General features: G+C 43.1%; 1 protein-coding gene across 1 annotated transcript in view; it reads right to left on the bottom strand.

Annotated features, from left to right (window-relative positions):
* The window catches only part of LOC124005860 (leucine-rich repeat and fibronectin type III domain-containing protein 1-like protein), a 170,106-nt gene that overhangs the window by 2,928 nt on the left and 141,294 nt on the right, over positions 1 to 25,884 (bottom strand). The window contains exons 3-4 of the mRNA XM_046315486.1: positions 13,577 to 14,950; positions 9,160 to 9,815 (exon numbers count right to left, since the gene is read on the bottom strand). Of these exons, the coding sequence (XP_046171442.1) occupies positions 9,251 to 9,815; positions 13,577 to 14,950 (1,939 nt within the window). The 3' untranslated portion in view covers positions 9,160 to 9,250. The remainder of the gene's footprint in view (positions 1 to 9,159; positions 9,816 to 13,576; positions 14,951 to 25,884) is intronic.

The following is a 25,884-nucleotide window of genomic DNA, read 5'->3' as shown; positions in this document are numbered from 1 at the left end:
TGATGACTCATTATGCAAGCTATTACATGTGGTAAATGAAGACAGTGATCGGAATGTTGATAATCTCTTAGCTTAGGTCAGGGGTTCACAAACCTTTTGGCCCACGACCCCATCTGAAAATTGTAAATAACAGTCAACGTTTACTTTTTTATTTGGGGCTATTCAATTGAATAACATTCTAACAGTATTTATGATTGTCTTTTCAACTCACCATCACATACTATTAAAAGAAAAATGTATAAAAAAATATATATTTATATTTTAAGGGGTGGATCAGCTTAATATTGCGGAAAGAATATTGGTTCCATCAATGTAATTGTCTGCATCATTTCCAATCCCGCATTGATTTCTATTTGTAACTGTGCTATTTCACAAAAGTTCTGAACCTATATACATTTTACAGACCCCGTAGGTTTTAGATGTTTTATCTAGTTATTAGTCCCACCCTTCAGCTCCATTCAACCCCTCCCATCTATCTCTCAACATCATCTATTTTGTATTTCTATTTGCCATCTATTTTTCAACTGTGCTGTGATGCTTCACAAACTAATTGAACTTTTCTATTCTCATAGCTTCTACGGATTGTAAATTCAAAATAAACATTTTTGCTAAAATAATTATTATATTATTGATTGATTGACTATGGCTTTTCAAATCACCCAGTATTGCTGTCTGCAGCGTTAGTTCTAGGCAAATGTTGCAATTCTTCAGCCATTCCTGGACCTGTGACCAAAAACGAGCTACATATGGACAATACCAAAATAAATTATCTAATGACTCTGCCTCCTCACAGCAGAATCTGCAGAGCTAGGAAGATTGTTTCCCCCATGTATATAACATTCTATTAGTTGCAAGAATTTTGTATAGTAATTTAATTTGAAAAATTCGAATTTTTGCATCCAGCGTTGTTTTGCATATCAATTCATAAACCATGTGCCATGGAATGGGTACATCGTACATCTCTTCCCAACTATTTTGCAATTTATATGGCACAGCTGTCAGTTTTTTAGTCCTTAAATGTTTTTATTCATCACACTTGTCTTTAACCATTTATGTTCCTTAATACAGGGCTGACCATATAAGGTCCTTACTTTTTCCCCTTCTACTCGCCTCTTCTATTTTTGTGGTAATGCTGCAATTTATTGGTTGTAATTTTGGGTAGAGCTGACATTTCCATTTGTCTGTGTTAGCTGCATGTGTGACATAACTCCACCAGTCCTATTTATGATTTCATTCACAAAAATGATACCTTTTTAAATAATTTATTTTAAAAATACAGATTTTTAAAAATCAATTAGTATATTTGAATTTAATTACAATATTTGTTGTATTATTTGTTCTGTCTTTTCAGGTGGATTAAACTGAAATTGCAACCAACTTTCTAAGGCTTGTTTAAAAAATAAAGATATTTTGGAGATTATTTCCTTTTCAAACAATCGAAAGTGGGCCGGTGTAATCTGAATAAAGGGAAAAAGGCCCTTCTTGAACAAAGGATGAGACATTCGGACCAATTTACTAGAGAACCAGTTTTGATTTAAGTATAACTTTTGTATGACTGATGCCTTTTGTGAGAGGTCTAATGCTTTAATATTTAATAATTTCTGCCCTCCGAATTCATATTCGTTATAGAAATAGGCCCTTTAAATTTGATCTGGCTTAACGTTCCAAATAAAATGGAATATTTTATGTTCATATAATTTAAAAAGCAGATCACTAGGTGTAGGCAAAACCATAAGCAAAACTGTGATATGACTAAAGAAAATAGAAAGGTATTTTCCTTTCCATGGTAGCAAGATTTTTGCTAACTTTCTATAAAAATGTATTGGAGTTTGATCATTTTTTTCTTTTGGCATCTGTATACCGAGTATGTCGAAGGAAAAAGGAAACCGCACACTGCTCTTGATAGTATTACCGATCTTTAATAAACGTACGTATCGGCCACACTGCCTTCGTCAGAGCTTCTTTTTTTTTACTGAGAATGTCCGCATCTCCGTCAGACTATTTTATTGGTAAACTACATGGTAATGTAAAATTGGCATTTTTTTAGTGATCCAATACGTAATATTATCATAATTTGGTTTTAATCCAGAGAGAATAGCAAAGGTATCTAGATCCTCTATGAGGCCATGGAGAGACTCTAATTGTGGTTTTAAAAGAAAACATGAATCATCAGCGTTACAATGACACCTTCGTTTTTAAGCCACGGATTTATAATCCCTTAATATTATTGTTTGATCTAATCTTAACAGCTAACATTTCGATGGCAATAATAAATAGCTATGCCGATAGTGAACAACCTTGTTTTACTCCTCTAGAGAGTTTAAAACTTTCTGAGATGTAGCTATTATTTATTATTTTACACCTAGGTTTACTACACATAACTTTAACCCATTTTATAAGAGATTCCCCAAAATTGAAATATTCTAGGCATTTATGTATAAACTCCAGTCGTACTTTATCAAAAGCCTTTTCAAAATCAGCTATGAAAACCAGGCCTGGTGTCCCAAATATTTCATAGTATTCTATTGTTTCCAGTACTTGCCTTTTATCTCCAGTGTATCGTCCATGTAAAAAACCTGTCTGATTAGGATGAATAATATCTGACAATACTTTTTAAATTCTATGCACCAAGCATTTTGCTAGGATTTTTGCATCACAACACTGAAGTGTAAGAGGTCTCCAATTTTTTAAATGGACTGGATCTTTATATATACCACTTGGGTCCTGTTTCAGTAACAATGATATCAGACCTTCTTGTTGCGTGTCTGATAATCTACCATTTATATAGGAGTGGTTAAAACATGCTAATAATGGTCTGTTGACTATATAAAAAAAAGTTTTGTATGCCTCCACTGGTATGCCATCCAGCCCTGGAGATTTCCCATTCTTAACGGCCCCAATTGCATCAAGCAGTTCCTCCTCTGTAATTTGGCCTTCACATGAGTCTTTCTGTACAGATGTTAATTTTACAATATTATTAGGAAAAAAATACATACAATTGGTTTCAGTTAGTGGAGATGGAGGAGCCTGAAACGAAAACATATTCTTAAAGTACTTTACTTCCTCTTTCAAAATATCATTTGGTGAATCATGCGTGACTCCATCATTTGTAACAAGTTTTAATACATTTTTCGGGTAGCATTTCTATATTGGAGATTGTAAAATAATCTGGTGCATTTTTCCCCATATTCCATCCAGTTTGCTTTATTTTTATAATCTATTACACTGGATATTTCTTGAATAGGTTCCTCCATTTCTTTTTGTTTTTCCTCTAACTTATTCTGTGCCACTATGGTACCGTTTTTTATTGCTATCTAACCGTACTGTTAGTCCTTCAATTTCCTTTGTTAATATGGACACTTTTGATCTAAATTGCTTTTGTTTTATTGATGAGTACTGAATTGCATGGCCTCTAAAGGCACACTTAAAAGTGTCCCATACAATAAGGGGATTTGCTGTACCTATGTTATGTCTGAAAAAGTCTGTTATAAATTCTTCCATGACATTCATGATTTCCTTACGTGCCTGAGGGTGATAGTTTGTAGTGTGATTTCCTTTCCGGTCCATAGAGGTATTTAAGACCATATTAAAATCTCCCACCATAATAATAGAGTCTAGTGTTCCTTGTAGAGTTGATACATTCTTATATATATTTTCAAAGAAGCTTGGATCATCATTCTTCGGACCGTATAGGTTAATAAGCCATATCTGTTTATTGTCCAATAACATATTTAAAATAATCCATCTACCTTGATAATCTGTTTGGACAATTTTCACATTTAGATCAAAATTACTGTTAATTAAAACCATCACCCCTTTTGAATTTCTTTGCCCATGGGAGAAATATATTTCGCCCCCCCAGTTCTTTTTCCACAAAACTTTCAACGATTGTTGAATCGGTTTCCTGTAAACAATATATGTTATATTCCTTCTCTTTTAGCCAGGTAAATACTGATCGTCTTTTCTTATTATCTGCTAGGCCATTACAATTGTAACTGGCTATACTTATTTCACCACTTACCATAATGAGACACAACTTTCAATTCTATTTATCAAAATATATGTTTGTAAACGTACAATTAACAAGTAACATGTTGATTGAGTGTCTATATAGCTATATATACCATGATATTTGCCTTGCTACTAAGTAAACTTCCAATTGGTCCCCACCATTCCACCCGCTAAAAGCCCTCCTCATCCCGAGCTGGGCCGTCATCCCAATGTCCGACAGACCACCTCCGACCCCTCGCATCCCATAGCCCTGAACACACTGGGATCCATCCTTCGAAAAGAACACACAGTGCCATTTAACGAATTTAAGTTTATCAACTTCCAAATGCATTTCCATCGCCCTCACCCCGATTTGTATTATATATAGCTGTGGATCATCCTCTATTGTCCCTAACATATTTTACTCCTTCGCAACAGTTGTGGGATACACACATACACCCACACACACTCAACCCTTTCCCCCCACACAACCATAAACTCACAATCTCAACAGTTGCACCATCCCAGAGTCCAACTCAAGAAAGGTCCTGATTTACAAATGCACTTAATGTTGCAGCTGCATGAGAAGGCCTGCAAGACCGTGCAAAAAGAAAATGGGCAGAAATTGAGAGATTTTATGAACCATTGTCACATCCTAGATGATGGAGGTCAAATGTACACCTTTTCCCTGAAACACCCACAATACGGTCACCCATATTGACCATATTCCCAAGCATCTCCATGCAGTCAGACTTTTGATTTTGTGCCACCAGGGTCACAATAATATAACCCCTCTCTGAATGTCCGAGTGTGACCCCCCTCCCCATGAGTTACTGCAGCTAGTGTTGCCAGCACTGCCACTGCCTGGGTGGGGGCACCCCACCGGAATCCCCACCGGCTAGGTACAAGGTCGTTAAGATTCTCATGAGCAGCTTTGAGAATTCCCTTGTATAGTATGCTCTCCCTTTAGGGGGCTTTGGCTTTGCTGGATCAACCCTGCCAAGCATGCTCAGAATCTTGAGGGGGAAGTGCTGCTCTTGGTCTCTGACCACATTTTGGCTGCATACAGACCACTTACAGCAGGCCCATAAAACAGTTAGGGATTTCTCCTTAGTATCTGGGTCATTCAGGTGGGTGTCTAGGGTATAGGGATGTGGACCATACCATTAAATTAGGATCATAAATAAATAATTAGATATAATTTATTTAACAAATGTAGTTCCCCATGATAGGACAATAAATAAATCAAATGTATAATTTATTTTAAAACTGTTCGACCATGATAGGACAATAAATAAATGAGACGTATAATTCATTATAAAACTATATCCATCATCTGAACAACATTGAAAGCTATCTCATACCCCGGCTCACAGCAATACATTGGTTCTGGGATATGCAACTATTTCATGACTCACTCACTCAACTTTCCCAAACATAACAAATAAAATAAACCATAAACACACACCACACCATCCACACATATTGTGCCTTCTGTTTACATAGTTTTTATCTTCACCATGTTGAATTAGTGCTTGTGTGTTCCAATTAGTTATATGTGAAGATATATACAAAAGCTATTTTTTTATTGTATCGTTACAATCCATAACCGGGCTAAATTGTGTTTCATTAATTTTCCTCATCTATGTGAACTTTGTATTTTAAAATAACTTTGTAATTGATATACCATCACTTACTATTAATGTGGGGCAGTCAATTGCAAATTAGTCTGACATAATGTCCCTTATCTCACCACCACTAATTAGAGTGCTTGATGCATGTCGTGTCAGAGCTTTTTAAAGTCGGGTGGCGTGGTCGACAGTGCTCATCTCATCTCTGCTGTCACATCCAGCCTGGATCGATATTTGGTTTTAACGCAGACGAGAGCACTGAAACCAGATTCACGCAGATATGGTGCTTTCAAGACAACAGGGAACTCAGGAAAATACGAGGTCAAATCATGACGTCAGTGATGTTTAGGTCAGAAAGTCAGAGCTCTAGAAAGAAGCCAGAGATCCCAAGTTAGAGTTCCGAGTCGGATAACTGTTCAAAATTATTTTTCCCAGTCAGAGCTCGTTTCTTTCCGAGTACCCAGTTGTCTTGAACACACTGAATTCAGAAGTCGGAGATTTCATGACCACGCAGTTGTTTTTAACGTGGCATTAATGCTCAGAGGGAGACGGCAGGGTATTCCCTTTGAGTCAGGAACCAAAACTCTTCTGTAGTTACCTGTGAATGCATTGCATGCAGCATTCGGTCACATGACAGCTCGATCAGCTGTGCGACTGTCAACTGAGCCAGGATCACAGTCAAATGGATTGGGACGTAGGTCCATCCCAAAGTGCTCTTCCAAGCATTGGAGGTGAGCATTCATCACTGGTGTGGGACAGTTACTGATGCTGTTTTCTGTTATTTCTTTTTCATTACAACGAAAGTAAACCAGTTCCTCTTTCAATGTAATTTGTTTTCTCCGACACTCCCCCTTGATAACCACCAAGCCTCGGTGTGAAACAGAACGTTGTCATGCTCTGATCCCATATCTCCACATAGTTTTGCGAACAGGTGTGCGCACAGTGGATGTGGTTTGATGTTGTTTACAATCAAAGTTACCTGTTGCATTATATCTCAAAGCTCGGTGCTCAGCTCGGTGCTCGGTTGCTCTCGGTGTATCATACAATGCGTCCATATGGCAGACAGAGGCATACATAACTAGCGTGCAGAGGCCTGCCTGCCGTCCCTGGATAGATGGAGCCCTATCTGTGCAAAAGACCACCATTTGATCCCATATGGAATCTGTTTTTTTTTGTCAATATAGCTACACAGCACACTGAACATCCCCTATGCTGATTCATGCTCTGGATTCATGCTCGCTGCACGGCCATTTTCAGGTCTCTCCAGAGATGTTAGATCGGGTTCAAGTCCAGGCTCTGGCTGGGCCACTCAAGAACATTCAGAGACTTGTCCCAATGCCACTCCTGCATTGTCATGGCTGTGTGCTTATGGTCATTGAACTGTTAGAAGGTGAACCTTTGCCTCAGTCTAAGGTCCTGAGTGCTCTGAAGCAGGTTTTCATCAAGGATCTCTCTGGACTTTTCTCCGTTCATCTTTCCCTCGATCCTGACTTGTCTCCCAGTCCCCACTGAAAAACATCCCCACAGCATAATGCTGCCACCACCATGTTTCACCGTAGGGATGGTATCAGGTTTCCTCCAGACTTGACACATGGCATTCAGGTTTTCTCAGACCAGAGAATCTTGTTTCTCATGGTCTGAGAGTCCTTTAGGTGACTTATGGCAAACTCAAAGTGGCCTGTCATGTGCCTTTTACTGAGGACTGTCTTCCATCTGGACATTCTACCATAAAGGCCTGATTGGTGGAGTGCTGCAGAAATAGTTGTCCTTCTGTAAGGTTCTCCCATCTCCACAGAGGAACTCTGGAGCTCTGTCAAAGTGACCATCGGATTCTTGGTCACCTCCCTGACCAAGGCCATACTCCCCTGTTTGCTCAGTTTGTCCAGGCGGCCAGCTCTAGGAAGAGTCCTTGTGGTTCCAAAATTCTTCCATCTAAGAATGATGGAGGCCACAGGAGTCGCCTCATCCCTGTTGACGTTGAGTCTGGTGTTTTGCGGGTACTATTTAATGAAGTTGCCAGTTGAGGACTTGTAGTAAACAGCTTTGTATGAGATCTTCAGTTTCTTGGCAATTTCTCACATGGAATAGCCTTCACTTCTCAGAACAAGAATAGACTGATGAATTTCAGAAGAAAGTTATTTGTTTCTGGCCATTTTGAGCCTGTAATTGAACCCAAAAATGCAGAGCTCCAGATTCTCAACTAGTCTAAAGAAGGCCAGTTTTATTGCTTCTTCAATCAGCACAACAGTTTTCAGCTGTGCTAACATAATTGAAAAAGGGTTTTCTAATGATCAATTAGCCTTTTAAAACGATAGACTTGGATTAGCTAACACAATGTACCACTGGAATGCAGGAGTGATGGTTTATGATAATGGGCCTCTGTATGCCAATGTAGATATTTCATTAAAAAAATCAGCCGTTTCAGCCACAATAGTCATTTACAACATTAACAATGTCTACACTGTATTTCTGACGTATTTTATATGATTTGAATGGAGAAAAATGTGTTTTTCTTTCAAAAACAAGGAAATGTCTAAGTGACCCCAAACTTTTGAACAGTAGTGTATATATATTTTTTTCTTCAGCATTTTAGAAATTCTCCTGCAACAACATTTTAACATCATGCGTGACCCCACATGGGGTCGCGGCCCCTAGTTTGGGAACTGCTGCCTTAGGCAACATTACCAACGACCTAATTGATCATACCCATAGGGGTCGCTATTATGCATGTAGCTGCCATTTGCCTTTTCTAATCCAACCAGATTCTGATTCCAGTTGATCCTGACACAGTCTGTAGTTTGCCCTCCAAAAAGTATTCAGAATAACACAAATGCCTTAGGAAACCCCAAAGATTACACCCTCACTAGACAATTAAGTGTGCTAATGCGCGGGACGACGTGATGTGGTTGGTGGGCGGCAGAGACACCGATGATGGTGTTCAAAACACCACAGAGCAGCCCCGGGCCCCGCTCAGTTCATTTGTATTTGGAGAGCGCAGATGTAGAGAAGATTGTGCTATACTGCGGATATTAAACTTACAGCAAATACCTCAGGGCCAGCGGAGGCAGCTATGATTAGTTTCATGGAAACAGAGAGTGGGGGAAGTCCCATCGGGCACCGAGGGAAGGAAGGAGGCATGGAGCGAGTGAGCACGGCGTGCCCTCCTTTAGTGTTTATGTGCTGTGTGATTTTATTTTGATTGCCTATTCCCATCAGCATTGGGGGCCTGGCGTGGGGCACCAGCAAAGCCTACCTGTCTGTCTGCAGCCACCGCTGCAGCTCAATAGGACCGGCTCACTGTACTGTTTACTGCGCTTCATTTAAAGAGGATTATGCAGCATAAGTACTGCCCCTCGAAATAGACACTGCATGCAGATGCACCTATACTTACAGGAATAAACACAGCATGTACACACACGCATGCACACACAGACACACACACACACACATCTGTAAGCTCTTACAGAAGCTGTCTGCAGAATTGTTAATGAATACACGTCAGCTCTAACCCCAGCCTTGTCTGACAGGAATCACCCACCTTGGACACGAGATAATCCTTGTTAAGGCAGAGGGACCCCAGCACCAGGAAATAAAAAGTGGGTGGCGTTGGGGCAGTCCCAGATCCTGTGTTATTGTGATATAGCATCCTCGTCCTTCACTGACTTCCCGTACTCTGGGTTCAAGTCCACTACCGTGGTCCCTTTCAAGGGCCCTCCGAAGCCCCCTTCCGAGGCCTGATGGGGTCCGTCGTGCCCTACCCTGTCCACTGGGCCAGAAGGCATGGCCCTATTGGTCGAGCCTGAGGAAGAGGAGGAGGGTGGGATGGGAGCGCCTCCCCCGCCCGCAGCCTGGCCCCCGTTGGTCTGAGAGCACACGTTGCTGACATGTGCCGCTTTCTGCTTGTAGTGGTTGCTGTGCAGCTTGTACTTCATGAGGAGGATGAAGATGAAGACAAGCACGGAGGCCACGATGATACCGCCGATCACGATGATCATGGTGCCGCCCAGGAACTGGTCGTGGAGGGAGCGGCACTGGCGGTACTCTCGCTCTGTGGTGAAAGCCACACAGCCCACCAGGCGGGTGCCGGTTAGGGCCGTGACGCCGTCGTCGTACACCGCCAGCACGCACAGGTCATAGTCCCGCTGAGAGGCCAGGTCACTGAGTAGGAAGAACTTATGAGACGCAGGGATCATCCTAGAGAGAGAGAGACAGAGATAGAAGAGAGAGAGAACATTTGAGAGAAAACAAGGTTATTGATAGAGTGAACATTCTGGCAGTAATCTGAAAACTGTTGAAAACTGAGAGCTCCCACAACCTATACTTTCAGTATCTGGAGATTACATTTAACCTTGACTACCCCAACCACACACAGACACACATACACACCTTCGCTCCTCCTCTCCTCTCATTTTCCTCTCTCCATTGACAGGTTTACTTTCTGTCTCACAAACGCTAGACCACACAGGGGCTAAGGTGAGTGTGCGTGTTTATGTGTGTATGTGTGTGTTTGCTGTTACCCCGGCGTGCCAAAGTGCTCCATTTATCAACATGGACATAGGGACCTGGGGGCTCTGAGGTGAGGAGACACAGAGCGGAATTTGAAAGTGCGGTGTGCCCAAAGGGTGACAGCGTGGGTGACAGTGTGTGCATTAAACATTTCTCCTCTAAACGCAGGCGCCAGTGGGGTCAACCTCTACCCTTGCACGACGGGATTCATACTGTCTTAGCATACCCTCCTCTACCCTGCCTTATCCACAGGTTAAACCTGCTCTTTCTATTAAACTGTCTTACTATCATTACTCTTCTCTTGGAATGCTGTTCATCTACTGTATTCTCCTATACACATCATAATACATTTATGGAGCATGCAGAATATCTTCCACCCATAAATTCAGGGTCACATTATGGTCTGGTGCTTTACTATGAAGTAAACGTTTCATGGTGAGATATTGCTTTTATGATTACGTGTTATTATTTTTCTACTCTTTCCCTATTTCATCTCTCGCTACACTGTTGGGAAGGGCCCGTGAGTAAGCATTTCACTGTTCGTCTCCACCTGTTGTTTACGAAGCATGTGAGGAATACAATTAGATTTGGTGTGAATTTCAATTCCGTGAAACATTTCCTTGAAAGAAAGAAAGAAAAGAGAAGACAGACGATCAGAATACTAAGAAAGGTGAAATCTCACTAATTAGGGGGAATAGTTTTGATGTCGAATCTGTTCTGTTCGCCCCAGTGCATATACACTCATCATTAGTGGATGCTCTGGATGTGTGGAGGTCACTAGACGCCCACAGATGGGTCTAGCCATTTCATTATCTCTGAGCCTAGCATACAGTCTAGGTATAAAAAGGGAGGTCGCCCGGGTCAAAAAATAATAGGCCCCAATATACTGTATCTTCAGATATGTCCTTATCCACCTCCTCTGGTATGGCTTTGATGGACATGCAGGGGAAGGCTGGGTCCTCTGTATGCCATGGGGGAGGAGGTGGTGGGGATGGTGAATGAGGAGCAGGAGCCCTCCATGACACAGTCAGACCTGACCTTGCCACATCTCCTGTCAACAGCTTGTCACATTAGAGATGGGAATATGGATGTTACAGGCACGGGGGCCGGGAAGGGTTATGGGGACAAGGAGAACTGTGTGGGTGCGTGTGCATGTGTGTACTCTAATGCACGCGTGTGTGTGTGTGTGATCATGGATGTCAGTGTGTGCTGAAACCTCCCTACCACATGCTGTCTATAATGGCTTTGATATAGGATGGTCCTCTTCTCCTATATGTCTCCGAAAAGGCCAGACAAACATAAAGGCAATTAGGTAGTGATATCTGGAGAAAAAAATTGGGCAGAGAGAGGGAAAATAGAGAAGGCAGTCGACTTGATGCAAGAATGAAGAGAGACTGAAAGGAAAGCTCATACCGTCCCAATCCTCTCCTGTTTTCAAAACAATGTTCATTTGTCTGAGTGTATATTAGCTGTCCTCAGCCCCCTCATCCTTTCATTCCCCCCTCTCTCCATCCCTCCATCCTCCCATTGCCACCTCCAAAATTCAATACAACTGTCAGTCCACACAGAGCAGGACTCATGTGTGCCTAATTGATAAAAAAACGCATTCCGATTACTTTGCAGCGCCATAAACCAAAGACATCCATGTGCTTTTTGCATAATTAACAGCAAATTACTTCTCCTACGTGTCTTTTTTTTTCTTAATCCATCCTCAGGGAAAGGCCGGAAGTTAATTAAGTACTAATGGGGCTCCTTTAACAGAGAATCTTTCCACAGTGAAATGTCGAAAAGGGCCGTGGCGGAATATAAAAAAAAAAAAACAATAGATACATTTCTGTCTTTTAACGACTCTCCGTCCGTTCGTTTTAGGCTTGTGGAATAATCCACTGTGTGAGTGCCGGTAAGAACTTCAATAGAGAGGTGGATGGAACTGAGCTCGCTGGCTATTTTTGCCGTGGGGCAGGAAAAATAAGAAACACCCCTTAAGACTTCTAAATCAGTACAGTGCTCTCACTTCTATGTCTCTGTAACATGGGCTGGCGATGCAGTCAAGCCTCCAATATTCATGGTGATGTTTTCCTCTGTACCGACTACAAAAGACTATACGCCGCTGAATAGCGAGTTTAAAGAAATCTTTGAAAAGCTCAAGAGGAGAATATTGCCCTAGGAGAAGAAAGGGGTTCGATGGCGACTCTGGGGGAATTTAATGGCCAGCGATTTCTGTTGTTTTCATTTTGAGGAGAGAATTCCATTTTTTTCTGTTAATGTTCCACTTGATTCTTAGCAGAGACAAACAGAGGACTGTAGTTACTGCGGGAGTGACCCGTCTTTCTTCTCTGTGTAAATCAGAATGTTTCAGGTGTTTTATGCTCTTACACAGTCATTCTCTGAAATCTCTGAAATGGAGGAGGCTCAGAAACCACTGTTCCCATAAGGACAGGTTATTTTCAATCACTAAAGTCGGGGTGAAGATTACAACTCAACATTGCTTCATTTAAAATCAGTTATCAAACATTGCCTTCTGGAACGGATTGCACTTCGCTGGTGTAATGTGTTTACATCAGTTTAACTCTGCACTGGGATTCCTTTGGGTGCTATTGAAAATACGTAATATTCTCTCTCACTGAAGATAATACCGCTATTGTCCACAGCTTACAAATAATCACAATCACTTGAAAGCTTGCACAGTATATTAATATTTCTGATAGGAACAATACAGCATTCCAAATGCCAAACTCAACACTTTTCAAAACCCTTCCATGACACTTAGTACGAGTGAGGCATTGCAACATTCAGTCCATCATATCAATGAATGCTTGGCCTTTGATACTTGGGAGTCAACCAACCTAATATAACATCTGAATCTGATATCAGTAAGGTCAATATGTAACGGGATCATCCTCTCAGTCCTATGGAGATGATTCTTGGGAACAAGTTCTCTTCCTACAGTTGTCTTCCTCACTCTATGTCACTGCAAAACCCATTACAGCTAATGGCTACTGCACAGTAAGGCTATATAGGTTGGTGTGCCAATAGATGTACACATACTGAGTCATTCCAACCCCTTATGTCAGGACTTTTATGAGTTTTTCCCTGTGGGCATCATGCTCTTGTGCTTCTGCAGTTCGCTCTGTGACTTCTTCAGCGATGAGTTACAGTCCCCTGACGATGTCGTTGGCCACTAAATTCATGATCAATGTGATCGAGTGCCTCTCTGAACCAGGCTGTTAATGACAATCAATTTGGAGGCTCATGAACTGTCGAAGAACAACAAGAGACTCGTAGTATGCAAGGGCAAACGTGAAGATCAACTTCCACACAGAAATACCAGTCAGCTTCATAGGGATAGTTGTACATCAACCACTCCCCATTGTAACATCAACCACCCCCCATAGAGATGCATGTCATCTTATCCGATCTCATGCAAAAACATGCGGTGGCCATCTCACCTGTATATGAGGATGTCGTCGGAGGAGCTGTTGTACTGGATCTGGTACAGGCGGACCCCCGGGATGTGGTCCTGGGAGGGCCATCGGATGGTGGCCGAAGTCGAGCTCAGCTCCGACACGCTGACCCTCTGAAGGTCGGTGCGGGCGTGGCCCCCGCTGGCATTGGACTTGATGGAGGTGGGGAGGTCCGAAGGGCCAGGCTCGGGCTCCAGCTTGGGGTCAAAGTGTGGCGAGGGGTTAACTACCAGCTCCACGGGCGCTGTGGCCTCGCCAGCGGCATTGGAGGCAATGCAGGTGAACTTCCCAGAGTCCTTCACAGTGGTGGTGAGGATGTCCAAAGAGCCGTTCTCGTAGCAGATGGTGCGGGACGTGTTCCCGATTAGCTTCCCCTCGGGGCTGACCCAATGCGTGGAAGGTTCCGGGTCACCCACTGACTTACAGCGTAGGCTCACCTCCTGACCCTCCATCACAAACATCTTGGAGGTGTGCCGCGTGATCATGGGCGGCTCGCACACAAACTCCTCCTCGCGGATAGTCCAGAAATACTTGCCGGCGAGCTCTCGGGGAGAGGCGCAGGTCTCCAGGTCATCTTCCCTGGTCAGCCGCCTCAGCCACATTAGCTCACAGTTGCAGTGCAGCGGGTTCCCACCAAAGCTCAGCACCAGCGACGTGAGTGGAGAACCCTTCAGCTTAGCGTACACTGGGATCCTCAGGAACAGGGGATCTGGAGGGATCTTCTTCAGCTTGTTGGAGGTCATGTCTAGACGTGCCAGCTTGTGCAGGTTGGAGAAGATGCCTTCTGGGACCATCTCTATGAGGTTATGGTCCAGACTGAGGGTGTTGACACTAGCCAGCAGGCCGATGGTCTCCCAGGGGATGTTCACCAGGTTGTTGTAGGACAGATCCAGGTCTTCCAGGGTCTCTAGGAAGTCCTGGAAGGACCCCTCTGAGATGCTGTGCAGCTGGTTGTTGGCAAGGATCATGTGCCTGAGGTTGACCAGGCCCTGGAAGTGGGTGTCATCCAGTATGGTGAGTCGGTTGGCGTCCAGGTGCAGGGCATGTAGGTCCTGAAGGTCGGCGAAGGCATACGGCTTGATCTGGCTAATGGTGTTGCGCGACAGCGTCAGGTGGATGAGGCTGCTCATGTTGGCGAAGTCACGGTGACGAAGGGTGGTGATGAAGTTGTCCATGAGGCGCAGCTCGGCCGTCTGCCGGTCAATGTTCGGGGGCACGAAGAGCAGGCCTGTCTTGGTGCAGAGGACAGTGTAGGAGGGCATGAGGTTCTGGCAGGTGCAGCGCTTGGGGCACAGCATGGAGGCGACGGGCGTAGCGAGGAGGGCCAGGAACAGGAGCAGGCTCTCCATGGCTAGGCTCCTGGAAGACGAGGGGAGGGGAAAGGCTGTTAGCGTACAACAACAACAACAATGAAAACAAGGACAACAAGGAAAGCAACAACACTGTCATCATTGCGTTGGATAGATAGAACCTCGAGCTGCAAATGTTAAATATTTGTCAAATGAAATACTTACATCTTTATTGGGAAAAGAAAAACAGAAAATACATTTACATAAGGCAGATTTTTTTCAAGGATATCTACTCCATTCCCCGACCTGTTCCCTAAAGGTGTGCTTGGATATCAAAACATGCACGCACATGAATTTGGAGCAGGTTGCCCCAAGATAACAGGGAAATCTGTGGAGGCTGCAGAGAGAATGCTGCTCCCTTGACACTGCACTCCATTCCACCGCACCCCACCACCTCAAAGAAGTGATATCTGACACCCCATCTGTCTATAACACACACTAAAATAGTATTTCACAAGGGAATCCATTATGAATATGTTCAGAACTGCTCCAGAATATCTAATGGATATCTGATTCCAGATCCTTTGTTTATTGTTTGTGCACACCCTTCCATTCTCATAGCGTTTACATAGAAATGCATGAACATAATTATTTCCCACTTCCAGAAAACCCACTCTGAATATCAATGCGCTAACTGCAGGGACATGAAAGAGAGGGACTGTCAAGTGGGGAAGAGGAGGAGGGAGAAGGTGGAGAAAACATGGAAGTGCAGTTATGGCTCTCTGCCAGGTGGGGGAGATACCGAGCCACACACATGGCCTATCGGTAGGGACTGAGAGAGGAGAGCTGCTCTCCGCTCTGCTAAGTCGAGCCATATATCAGAGGCAGAAAAAAAGACAGTGCGGTGTCTCAGTGACACGCCCAGGCAGGGCTGAGCTCCCTGCTCTCCGTTATAGGGAGGATGAGAAGTCACAGCACCCCCGGAGAGAGAGTCAATACCTCTCTTCAACTAACTAAGAAAAGCACAACGGGAAAAACTACCCATGTCAACGCATGCCAATGGTGGACTATTTCATGCAGGCACATTAGCCATAGGCCCATCAGTGGAGGCTGCTGAGGGGAGGACGGCTCCTAACAATGGCTGGAATGGAGTTCATGGAGTGGTATCAACAACATGGAAACCACGTGTTTCCATGTTGTTGATACCATTCCATTGACTCCATCCCAGCCATTATTAGGAGCCGTCCTCCCCTCAGCAGCCTCCAATGAGGCCAATGTGCTCGACCAAACAGTAAAGGATGCTTGAGTCATGGCATTAATATTAATGAGTTGCCAAGTGCAATTTACATTCAGTACCTACACAGCACATTCTCCAATGTTAAATCAACACTGGCCGTGTTAAATTGAACACTGGTCCGGTGTCTATATGGCTCCACACTTAAATTAACACATTGATTAATATAAAGCCTTATTTGAATATTTCCCAGAGTGCCTTTCGAGTGAATCGTAGAGTTACCACCCTTGACTGTATTTGTTAGTGACTGAGACATGGTTGTTGCATTCATCCATTTTCAATCATGTGGCCTTCCCCAAGTGGGATCAAATCAAATCAAATCAAATTTTATTTGTCACATACACATGGTTAGCAGATGTTAAATGCGAGTGTAGCGAAATGCTTGTGCTTCTAGTTCCGACAATGCAGTGATAACCAACAAGTAATCTAACTAACAATTCCCAAACTACTGTCTTATACACAGTGTAAGGGGATAAGGAACATGTACATAAGGATATATGAATGAGTGATGGTACAGAGCAGCATACAGTAGATGGTATCCAGTACAGTATATACATATGAGATGAGTGTGTAGACAAAGTAAACAAAGTGGCATAGTTAAAGTGGCTAGTGATACATGTGTTACATAAGGATGCAGTCTGATGTAGAGTACAGTATATACATATGCATATGAGATGAATAATGTAGGGTAAGTAACATTATATAAGGTAGCATTGTTTAAAGTGGCTAGTGATATATTTACATCATTTCCCATCAATTCCCATTATTAAAGTGGCTGGAGTTGGGTCAGTGTCAATGACAGTGTGTTGGCAGCAGCCACTCAATGTTAGTGGTGGCTGTTTAACAGTCTGATGGCCTTGAGATAGAAGCTGTTTTTCAGTCTCTCGGTCCCAGCTTTGATGCACCTGTACTGACCTCGCCTTCTGGATGATAGCGGGGTGAACAGGCAGTGATTCGGGTGGTTGATGTCCTTGATGATCTTTATGGCCTTCCTGTAACAACGGGTGGTGTAGGTGTCCTGGAGGGCAGGTAGTTTGCCCCCGGTGATGCGTTGTGCAGTCCTCACTACCCTCTGGAGAGCCTTACGGTTGAGGGCGGAGCAGTTGCCGTACCAGGCGGTGATACAGCCCGCCAGGATGCTCTCGATTGTGCATCTGTAGAAGTTTGTGAGTGCTTTTGGTGACAAGCCGAATTTCTTCAGCCTCCTGAGGTTGAATAGGCGCTGCTGCGCCTTCTTCACGATGCTGTCAGTGTGAGTGGACCAATTCAGTTTGTCTGTGATGTGTATGCCGAGGAACTTAAAACTAGCTACCCTCTCCACTACTGTTCCATCAATGTGGATAGGGGGGTGTTCCCTCTGCTGTTTCCTGAAGTCCACAATCCTCTCCTTAGTTTTGTTGACGTTGAGTGTGAGGTTATTTTCCTGACACCACACTCCGAGGGCCCTCACCTCCTCCCTGTAGGCCGTCTCGTCGTTGTTGGTAATCAAGCCTACCACTGTTGTGTCGTCCGCAAACTTGATGATTGAGTTGGAGGCGTGCGTGGCCACGCAGTCGTGGGTGAACAGGGAGTACAGGAGAGGGCTCAGAACGCACCATTGTGGGGCCCCCGTGTTGAGGATCAGCGGGGAGGAGATGTTGTTGCCTACCCTCACCACCTGGGGGCGGCCCGTCAGGAAGTCCAGTACCCAGTTGCACAGGGCGGGGTCAAGACCCAGGGTCTCGAGCTTGATGACGAGCTTGGAGGGTACTATGGTGTTGAATGCCGAGCTGTAGTCGCTGAACAGCATTCTCACATAGGTATTCCTCTTGTCCAGGTGGGTTAGGGCAGTGTGCAGTGTGGTTGAGATTGCATCGTCTGTGGACCTATTTGGGTGGTAAGCAAATTGGAGTGGGTCTAGGGTGTCAGGTAGGGTGGAGGTGATATGGTCCTTGACTAGTCTCTCAAAGCACTTCATGATGACGGAAGTGAGTGCTACGGGGCGGTAGTCGTTTAGCTCAGTTACCTTAGCTTTCTTGGGAACAGGAACAATGGTGGCCCTCTTGAAGCATGTGGGAACAGCAGACTGGTATAGGGATTGATTGAATATGTCCGTAAACACACCGGCCAGCTGGTCTGCGCATGCTCTGAGGGCGTGGCTGGGGATGCCGTCTGGGCCTGCAGCCCTGCGAGGGTTAACACGTTTAAATGTCTTACTCACCTCGGCTGCAGTGAAGGAGAGACCGCATGTTTCCGTTGCAGGCCGTGTCAGTGGCACTGTATTGTCCTCAAAGCGGGCAAAAAAGTTATTTAGTCTGCCTGGGAGCAAGACATCCTGGTCCGTGACTGGGCTGGATTTCATCTTGTAGTCCGTGATTGACTGTAGACCCTGCCACATGCCTCTTGTGTCTGAGGCATTGAATTGAGATTCCACTTTGTCTCTGTACTGACGCTTAGCTTGTTTAATAGCCTTGCGGAGGGAATAGCTGCACTGTTTGTATTCAGTCATGTTGCCAGACACCTTGCCCTGATTAAAAGCAGTGGTTCGCGCTTTCCGTTTCACGCGAATGCTGCCATCAATCCACGGTTTCTGGTTAGGGAATGTTTTTATCGTTGCTATGGGAACGACATCTTCGACGCACGTTCTAATGAACTCGCACACCGAATCAGCGTATTCGTCAATATTTCCATCTGACGCAATACGAAACATGTCCCAGTCCACGTGATGGAAGCAGTCTTGGAGTGTAGAGTCAGCTTGGTCTGACCAGCGTTGGACAGACCTCAGCGCGGGAGCTTCTTGTTTTAATTTCTGCCTGTAGGCAGGGATCAACAAAATGGAGTCGTGGTCAGCTTTCCCGAAAGGGGGGCGGGGCAGGGCCTTATATGCGTCGCGGAATTTAGAGTAACAATGATCCAAGGTTTTACCACCCCTGGTTGCGCAATCGATATGCTGATAAAATTTAGGGAGTCTTGTTTTCAGATTAGCTTTGTTAAAATCCCCAGCTACAATGAATGCAGCCTCCGGATAAATGGTTTCCAGTTTGCAAAGAGTTAAATAAAGTTCGTTCAGAGCCATCGATGTGTCTGCTTGGGGGGGATATATACGGCTGTGATTATAATCGAAGAGAATTCTCTTGGTAGATAATGCGGTCTACATTTGATTGTGAGGAATTCTAAATCAGGTGAACAGAAGGATTTGAGTTCCTGTATGTTTCCTTCATCACACCATGTCCCGTTAGTCATGAGGCATACGCCCCCTCCACTCTTCTTACCAGAGAGATGTTTGTTTCTGTCGGCGCGGTGCGTGGAGAAACCCGTTGGCTGCACCGCCCTGGATAGCGTCTTTCCAGTAAGCCATGTTTCCGTAAAGCAGAGAACGTTGCAGTCTCTGATGTCCCTCTGGAATGCTACCCTTGCTCGGATTTCATCAACCTTGTTGTAGAGAGACTGGACATTGGCAAGAAGAATGCTGGGAAGTGGTGCGCGATGTGCCCTTTTTCGGAGTCTGACCAGAACACCGCCTCGTTTCCCTCTTTTTCGGAGACGTTTCCTTGGGTCGCTGCATGCGATCCATTCCGTTGTCCTGTTTGTAAGGCAGAACAAAGGATCCGCGTCGCGGAAAACATATTCTTGGTCATACTGATGGTGAGTTGACGCTGATCTTATATTCAGTAGTTCTTCTCGACTGTATGTAATGAAACCTAAGATGACCTGGGGTACTAATGTAAGAAATAACACGTAAAAAAACAAAAAATCCTAAGCAAATACAGTAGGTTATCATTAAAATAAAATGGGGTAGCGCAATACATCAGGGCCTAGTTTTACCCTAATACAGTGGCCTGAAACTCATGGTTTACAGGCCACATCAGGCCTGTATATCACATTATGCTTGCTTGCGAAGTGATGTGTAATTGTTATTGAAATCCAGACAGTGTTTTTATTCACCCGCAACCCTAGCAACATACAGAGAAGGAACTGTCAGATTCGTCACAATACCCCCAGGAACTAACTGCACTGGGCGCCATATTTGAAATCGAATACTTGAATACTTAGAGCAGGGTTAAAATAAATCGCATTATAACAAGATTTCAATGCATTTTCGGAAGGGCTGTGGTCACCATTCATGTAATACATACATCGATATATTGGGAAGCTACTGTATTCCACCGATTTTTCATGGGTACATTATTTTTCCATTTCAATCTTATAGCAACCCTATGCTACTTGTTGTGACTCTTATGGGAAGAGCAGACCATCCGATATACCCTTAAATATTTTCATATTTAAGAGGACCAGTGCTTCTGCAGTGAAACACATCTCACATCTGTGCCATTTGCAAGTGATGTTGTTAGGCTACATTGTATCTTCATCTTCAGCGCGCACTGGTGAGAAACAACATCATTTCACCTGGTCTCATTTCGTATTATTCTGTACATCAATCCAACACTCCATTTAGCATGATATGTTAAGTTTCACATGGTACAGTTGAAGTCTGAAGTTTACATACACTTAGGTAGGAGTAATTAAACATCATTTTTCAACCACTCCACAAATTTCTTGTTAACAAACTATAGTTTTGGCAAGTCGGTTAGGACATCTACTTTGTGCATGATTATTTCACTTATAATTCACTGTATCACAATTCCAGTGGGTCAGAAGTTTACATAGCTTTATTAGGTTCTGAAAGGCTAATTTACAGAAATTGAGTCAATTGGAGTTGTACCTGTGGATGTATTTCAAGGCCTACCTTCAAACTCAGTGTCTCTTTGCTTGACATCATGGGAAAATAAAAAGAAATCAGCCAAGACCTCAGAAAACAATTGTAGACCTCCACAAGTCAGGTTCATCCTTGGGAGCAATTTCGAAATGCCTGAAGGTACCACGTTCATCTGTACAAACAATAGTACGCAATTAAAAACACCATGGGACTGCTCAGCCGTCATACAACTCAGGCAGAAGATGCGTTCTGTCTCCTATAGATGAACGTACTTTGGTGCGAAAAGTGCAAATCAATCCCACAACAACAGCAAAGGACCTTGTGAAGATGCTGGAGGAAACAGGTACAAATGTATTCACAGTAAAAAGAGTCCTATATCAACATAACCTGAAAGGCCGCTCAGCAAGGAAGAAGCCACTGCTCCAAAACTGCCATAAAAAAACAGAATAAGGTTTGCAACTGCATATGGGGACAAAGAATGTAGTTTTTGTAGAAATGTCCTCTGGTCTGATGAAACAAAAATAGAACTGTTTGGCCATAATGACAATCGTTATGTTTGGAGGAAAAAGGGGGAGGCTTCCAAGCCGAAGAACACCATCCCAACCGTGAAGCACGGGAGTGGCAGCATCATGTTGTGGGGGTGCTTTGCTGCAGGTGGGACTGGTGCACGTCACAAAACAGATGGCATCATGAGGAAAGAAAATTATGTGGAAATATTGAAGCAACATCTCAAAACATCAGTCAGGAAGATAAAGCTTGGCCCGCAAATGGGTCTTTCAAATGGACAATGACCCCAAGTATACTTCCAAAGTTGTGGCGATATGGCTTAAGGACAACAAAGTCAAGGTATTGGGGTGGCCATTACAAAGCCCTGACCTCAATCCTATAGAAAATTTGTGGGCAGAACTGAAAAAGCTTGTGCGAGCAAGGAGGCCTACAAACCTGACTCTGTTACACCAGCTCTGTCAAGAGGAACGGGCCAAAATTCACCCAAATTATTGTGGGAAGTTTGTGGAAGGCTACCCAAAACGTTTCATCCAAATTAAACAATTTAAAGGCAATGCTACCAGATACTAATTGAGTGTATGTAAACTTCTGACCCACTGGGAATGTGCTGAAATAAATAATTATCTCTACTATTATTCTGACATTTCACATTCTTAAAATAAAGTGGTGATCCTAAATGACATAAGGGAATTTTTACTGTGTTGAAATGTCAGGAATTGTGATTGTGTATTCTAGCTAGGTGGATAGGTGGCTAACGTGAGCTAGGCTAGGGGTTAGGGTTAAGTTTAGGAGTTATGGTAAAGTGTTAGGTTTAGGGTATGGGTTAGCTAAAAGGGTTAAGGTTAGGGTTAGGGGAAGGGTTAGCTAACATACTAAGTCGTTGCAATGTAGCTAAAAATGTGTAAGTAGTTGAAAAGTTGCTATTTAGTTACAATGCTAAAGTTGTCCGTGATGAGATTATAACTCGCAACATTTGGGTTGCTCAACATATGCATTATACGCATACTCATCCAACCCGACCAACCACCCTCCGCTGGTTTTTGCCTTAAGTAACTGTCTGTCTTAAGTAACCATACCAAACATAACATATCATACTATATGGAGTGTCTCAGAATAATATGAAATGCTTTGAGACCAGGTTGTTCACCGAGACATCCACAAGTTCTTCAAGTTTAGCACTATATCCACAAATGTTTTAATGATCCAAATAATGACGAAGGGGGTGATTGAATTTACATTATGGTGGTTCGAGCCCTTAATGCTGATTGGCTGACAGCCGTGGTATATCAGACCGCGTGGTATATCAGACCGTATACCACAGGTATAACAAAACCTTCATTTTTACTGCTCTAATAACGTTGGTAACCAGGGCTGTAACCAGACACTTTGCAATGCGTCTGCCCTTAGCCATGGTATATTGGCCATATACCACACCCCTCATGCCTTATTGCTTAAATATACAACAGGGGTTGGCAACTACAATAGGTTTGGCCTCCAGCCGATTTGTTCCTGAGAAAGTAGCTAGATGGAGGGCCATAACATAAATAGCTTATTAGCAAATAGCCTACTAGCTGCCCAATTCATAGTCCTAGACTAAACATTTAACACGTGGTTAGTGGACTCACCAATTTAATGACACTAACATAATAATGTCGATCTAATTCCAGTGGTAATGTCTCTATTATAGGCCTATCTATACTCTCTTAAAATATAGTAATTTTATCGTATTTCTCCAATTCCAAACCAGTGTGTCTTGTTTGCAACAAAACTGTTACTGTTTGCAAAGAATTGAATCTCAAATGTCATGATGAATCTAATCCTACTTTCTTCAGAAGGAGATTTTCAACCCCAAGGAAGGTAGGCCTGTTTAAGGAGTACATGGTGACAGGATTGGAGGAAGTAACTCTACCGACAAATAGATGGATAACATAATTGCGTCTGTCAAACAGATAAGTCTAAGTCTTATTTCTTAGTGCTCCAGCAAAGCCCTCTTGTTTGTTCATTTGTCTACTCAACTTTTAGCACTGGGCGCTGTCCATATACATTTTAGTAATAGCGATCCACAAGCAAGCGGTGGCTGAATCTTAAATAATATTTTTCTAATTTATCAAAGTATACACCATTATCTTGTTTTTATCATGGACATGTTCCCACTAATATTGTAATTAAACTTTCACGCGTGTTTTACACTTTTTTATCAAGCTGTTGGTGCTTCCTTCTATTCATGCCAAATCATTTGACTGCTGTAGGTTGAGATTCTTCGTTTCCTAAAGTTATTCCTTTACAATGTTCTGTAGTGAATAGAGAAGACCATGTGCCCATCACATCCCACATTACGTTAATGAAGTCCGCATGTTTTTGAAACTATATCAATGCATGTGAAATATGACGGTCGTACAGCGTAAAAGACGATTCCGACTCACGTTTGTCCTACAAGAAGAATTCTTAGCACTTCTCACACGCCACATACTGTAGGCCTCAGCAAAACATATAGAAAACACAACAGTAAACAAACAATATGAACAGTCAGACAAATACCCTCCCATCCCACCCCACGCCTGCTCACATGTGGAGTTGTTCATAATAGTGATAGCCCCTGGCTTGAAACTCCTCCTGAAGCGTGCAGTGCATGCCATTTTATTGTCCGATTTCTCCGACATGATGGGAGATCAAAGTAGTGGTGGAGCGCGTGGTCTGGGCTGGAGATCATGTGGCGGGCTTTGCGCTGTATAGTAGGTGATGGGGATCCAATCAGTTTAGATGCCGTGAAAAATAATGAAATAGTAGGCCTATAGGCTACTCCAGTGATAGCTTACACTCTTCTACAAACTGGTTCCTTATAGAACCAAAAAGGGTTCTATTGCTTGCTTTATATATGGAACCCCTGAAAGTTATTTATAGTTATAGGATCAGAACCCTAGAGGTTCTTCTTCACCTAAAATGGTTCCATATAGAACCCTGCATGGTGCTATTTATGAATTATGGCTACTACTGTTAAATATAATTGGACAGGAACAGGCACAACGCTAGCTCATCATGTATATTTTGGGGTTTTATTAGACAAGTTTTGTCACGACCTCCATCGAAGGTGGTTCTTCTCCTTGTTCGGGCGGTGCTCGGCGGTTGGTGTCCGACTAGCCATCACCGATCCATTTTTCTTTTTCCGTTTCTTTCGTATTTGGTTCATTCGCACCTGGATTTCATTTGCTTTCATTCCTGTGAGTATATTTACCCCTGTTTCCCCGTTTAGGTTTGTGCAGGATTATTTTCATGTTGCTTGTGGAGACTTTCCTCAGTTTATTCACGTGTGTTTTATTATAGTAATTAGCGTAGTTTTTTTCTCCTTCTGTGAGTTCCCATTGTCTTGGGCATTTTTTGTTGTTGTGATTGTATCTGTACCGTTTTTGGACTTGCCTATAAAAAACGCTACATTGACATCTCCGCTCTCCTGCATTTGACTCCCTTACCTACCTTCAGAACGAAATCGCAACAAGTTTAAAAGATTGACGTTTCGGTCTTCAATGGTCTTCTTCAGAATAATCACAAAGGGAATGGACAAGTTCATAAGGCATTGTAATATCAAAATACTATTCAGTAGTGATGTTTTGAGCTAAGAATATAAGTTAATAAACAGTTAAATAAGGGACAAAAGAAAACCATCATAGTTTAGAATCTACTGTCATTATATGCAAACATAGTTTGGAAATATGCACTGGTGGACAGGGAGGTATCTCTTTGTTTGAATAATGGCCCATGTTAACTTTGGCTGACGACTTTGCATTACAAAACAATATACGTTGTCCATTAGTCACAGTGAACAACACTGTGAACAACACCCCCCCCTCGTTTATTTTTACAGCACCCGGCCCAGGATTCAAACCCGGTCACCTTTCGGCCAACTCCTGCCACAGGCACAACTCCTTAGCCGCCGGGCTACCTGCTTGACTGGTAGCCCAGTTCATTTTCAGAAATACGTATGAGCTAATCTTCCTTAATGCTATGCAGACATAATTATTATGATGTAGAATAACAACTTACATGCAGCTGTTGTCAGCAGCAGCTGAAAGAGAGATCCTCTGTCTGATAGTTCTGGGTTACTGCCAGACTGAGCAAAAAACAGTGTGTTAAAAGTCATGTAATGATTAACGAGGCCAGGGATTCTCAGACTTGTCCTGGGCCCCCCTGGGTACACGTTTTGTTTTTTGCCCTAGCACTACAGAAATGTTTCAAATAATCAAAGCTTGATGATGAGTTGGTTATTTAAATCAGCTGTGTAGTGCACCCAGGGGGAGCCCAGGAGTAAGTTTGGGAAACCCTAAACAAGGCTATTTAATCACCAAGACTGACTTTACAATAATTTATTATAAACAATTGTACATACTTCCTCTCAGTCATCAACAGTCTTCTAATGGCTTCAGTAAACACTGAAATACTAAAATTTGTATTATTTTATTGCATGAATGGTGACCACAGCCCTTCTGAAAATACATTTAAATACTGTTTTAAT

The sequence above is a fragment of the Oncorhynchus gorbuscha genome, linkage group LG19 (assembly GCF_021184085.1).
Source record: "Oncorhynchus gorbuscha isolate QuinsamMale2020 ecotype Even-year linkage group LG19, OgorEven_v1.0, whole genome shotgun sequence".
NCBI classification, from domain to species: domain Eukaryota; kingdom Metazoa; phylum Chordata; class Actinopteri; order Salmoniformes; family Salmonidae; genus Oncorhynchus; species Oncorhynchus gorbuscha.
This window is presented reverse-complemented; position numbering and strand designations above follow the sequence as displayed.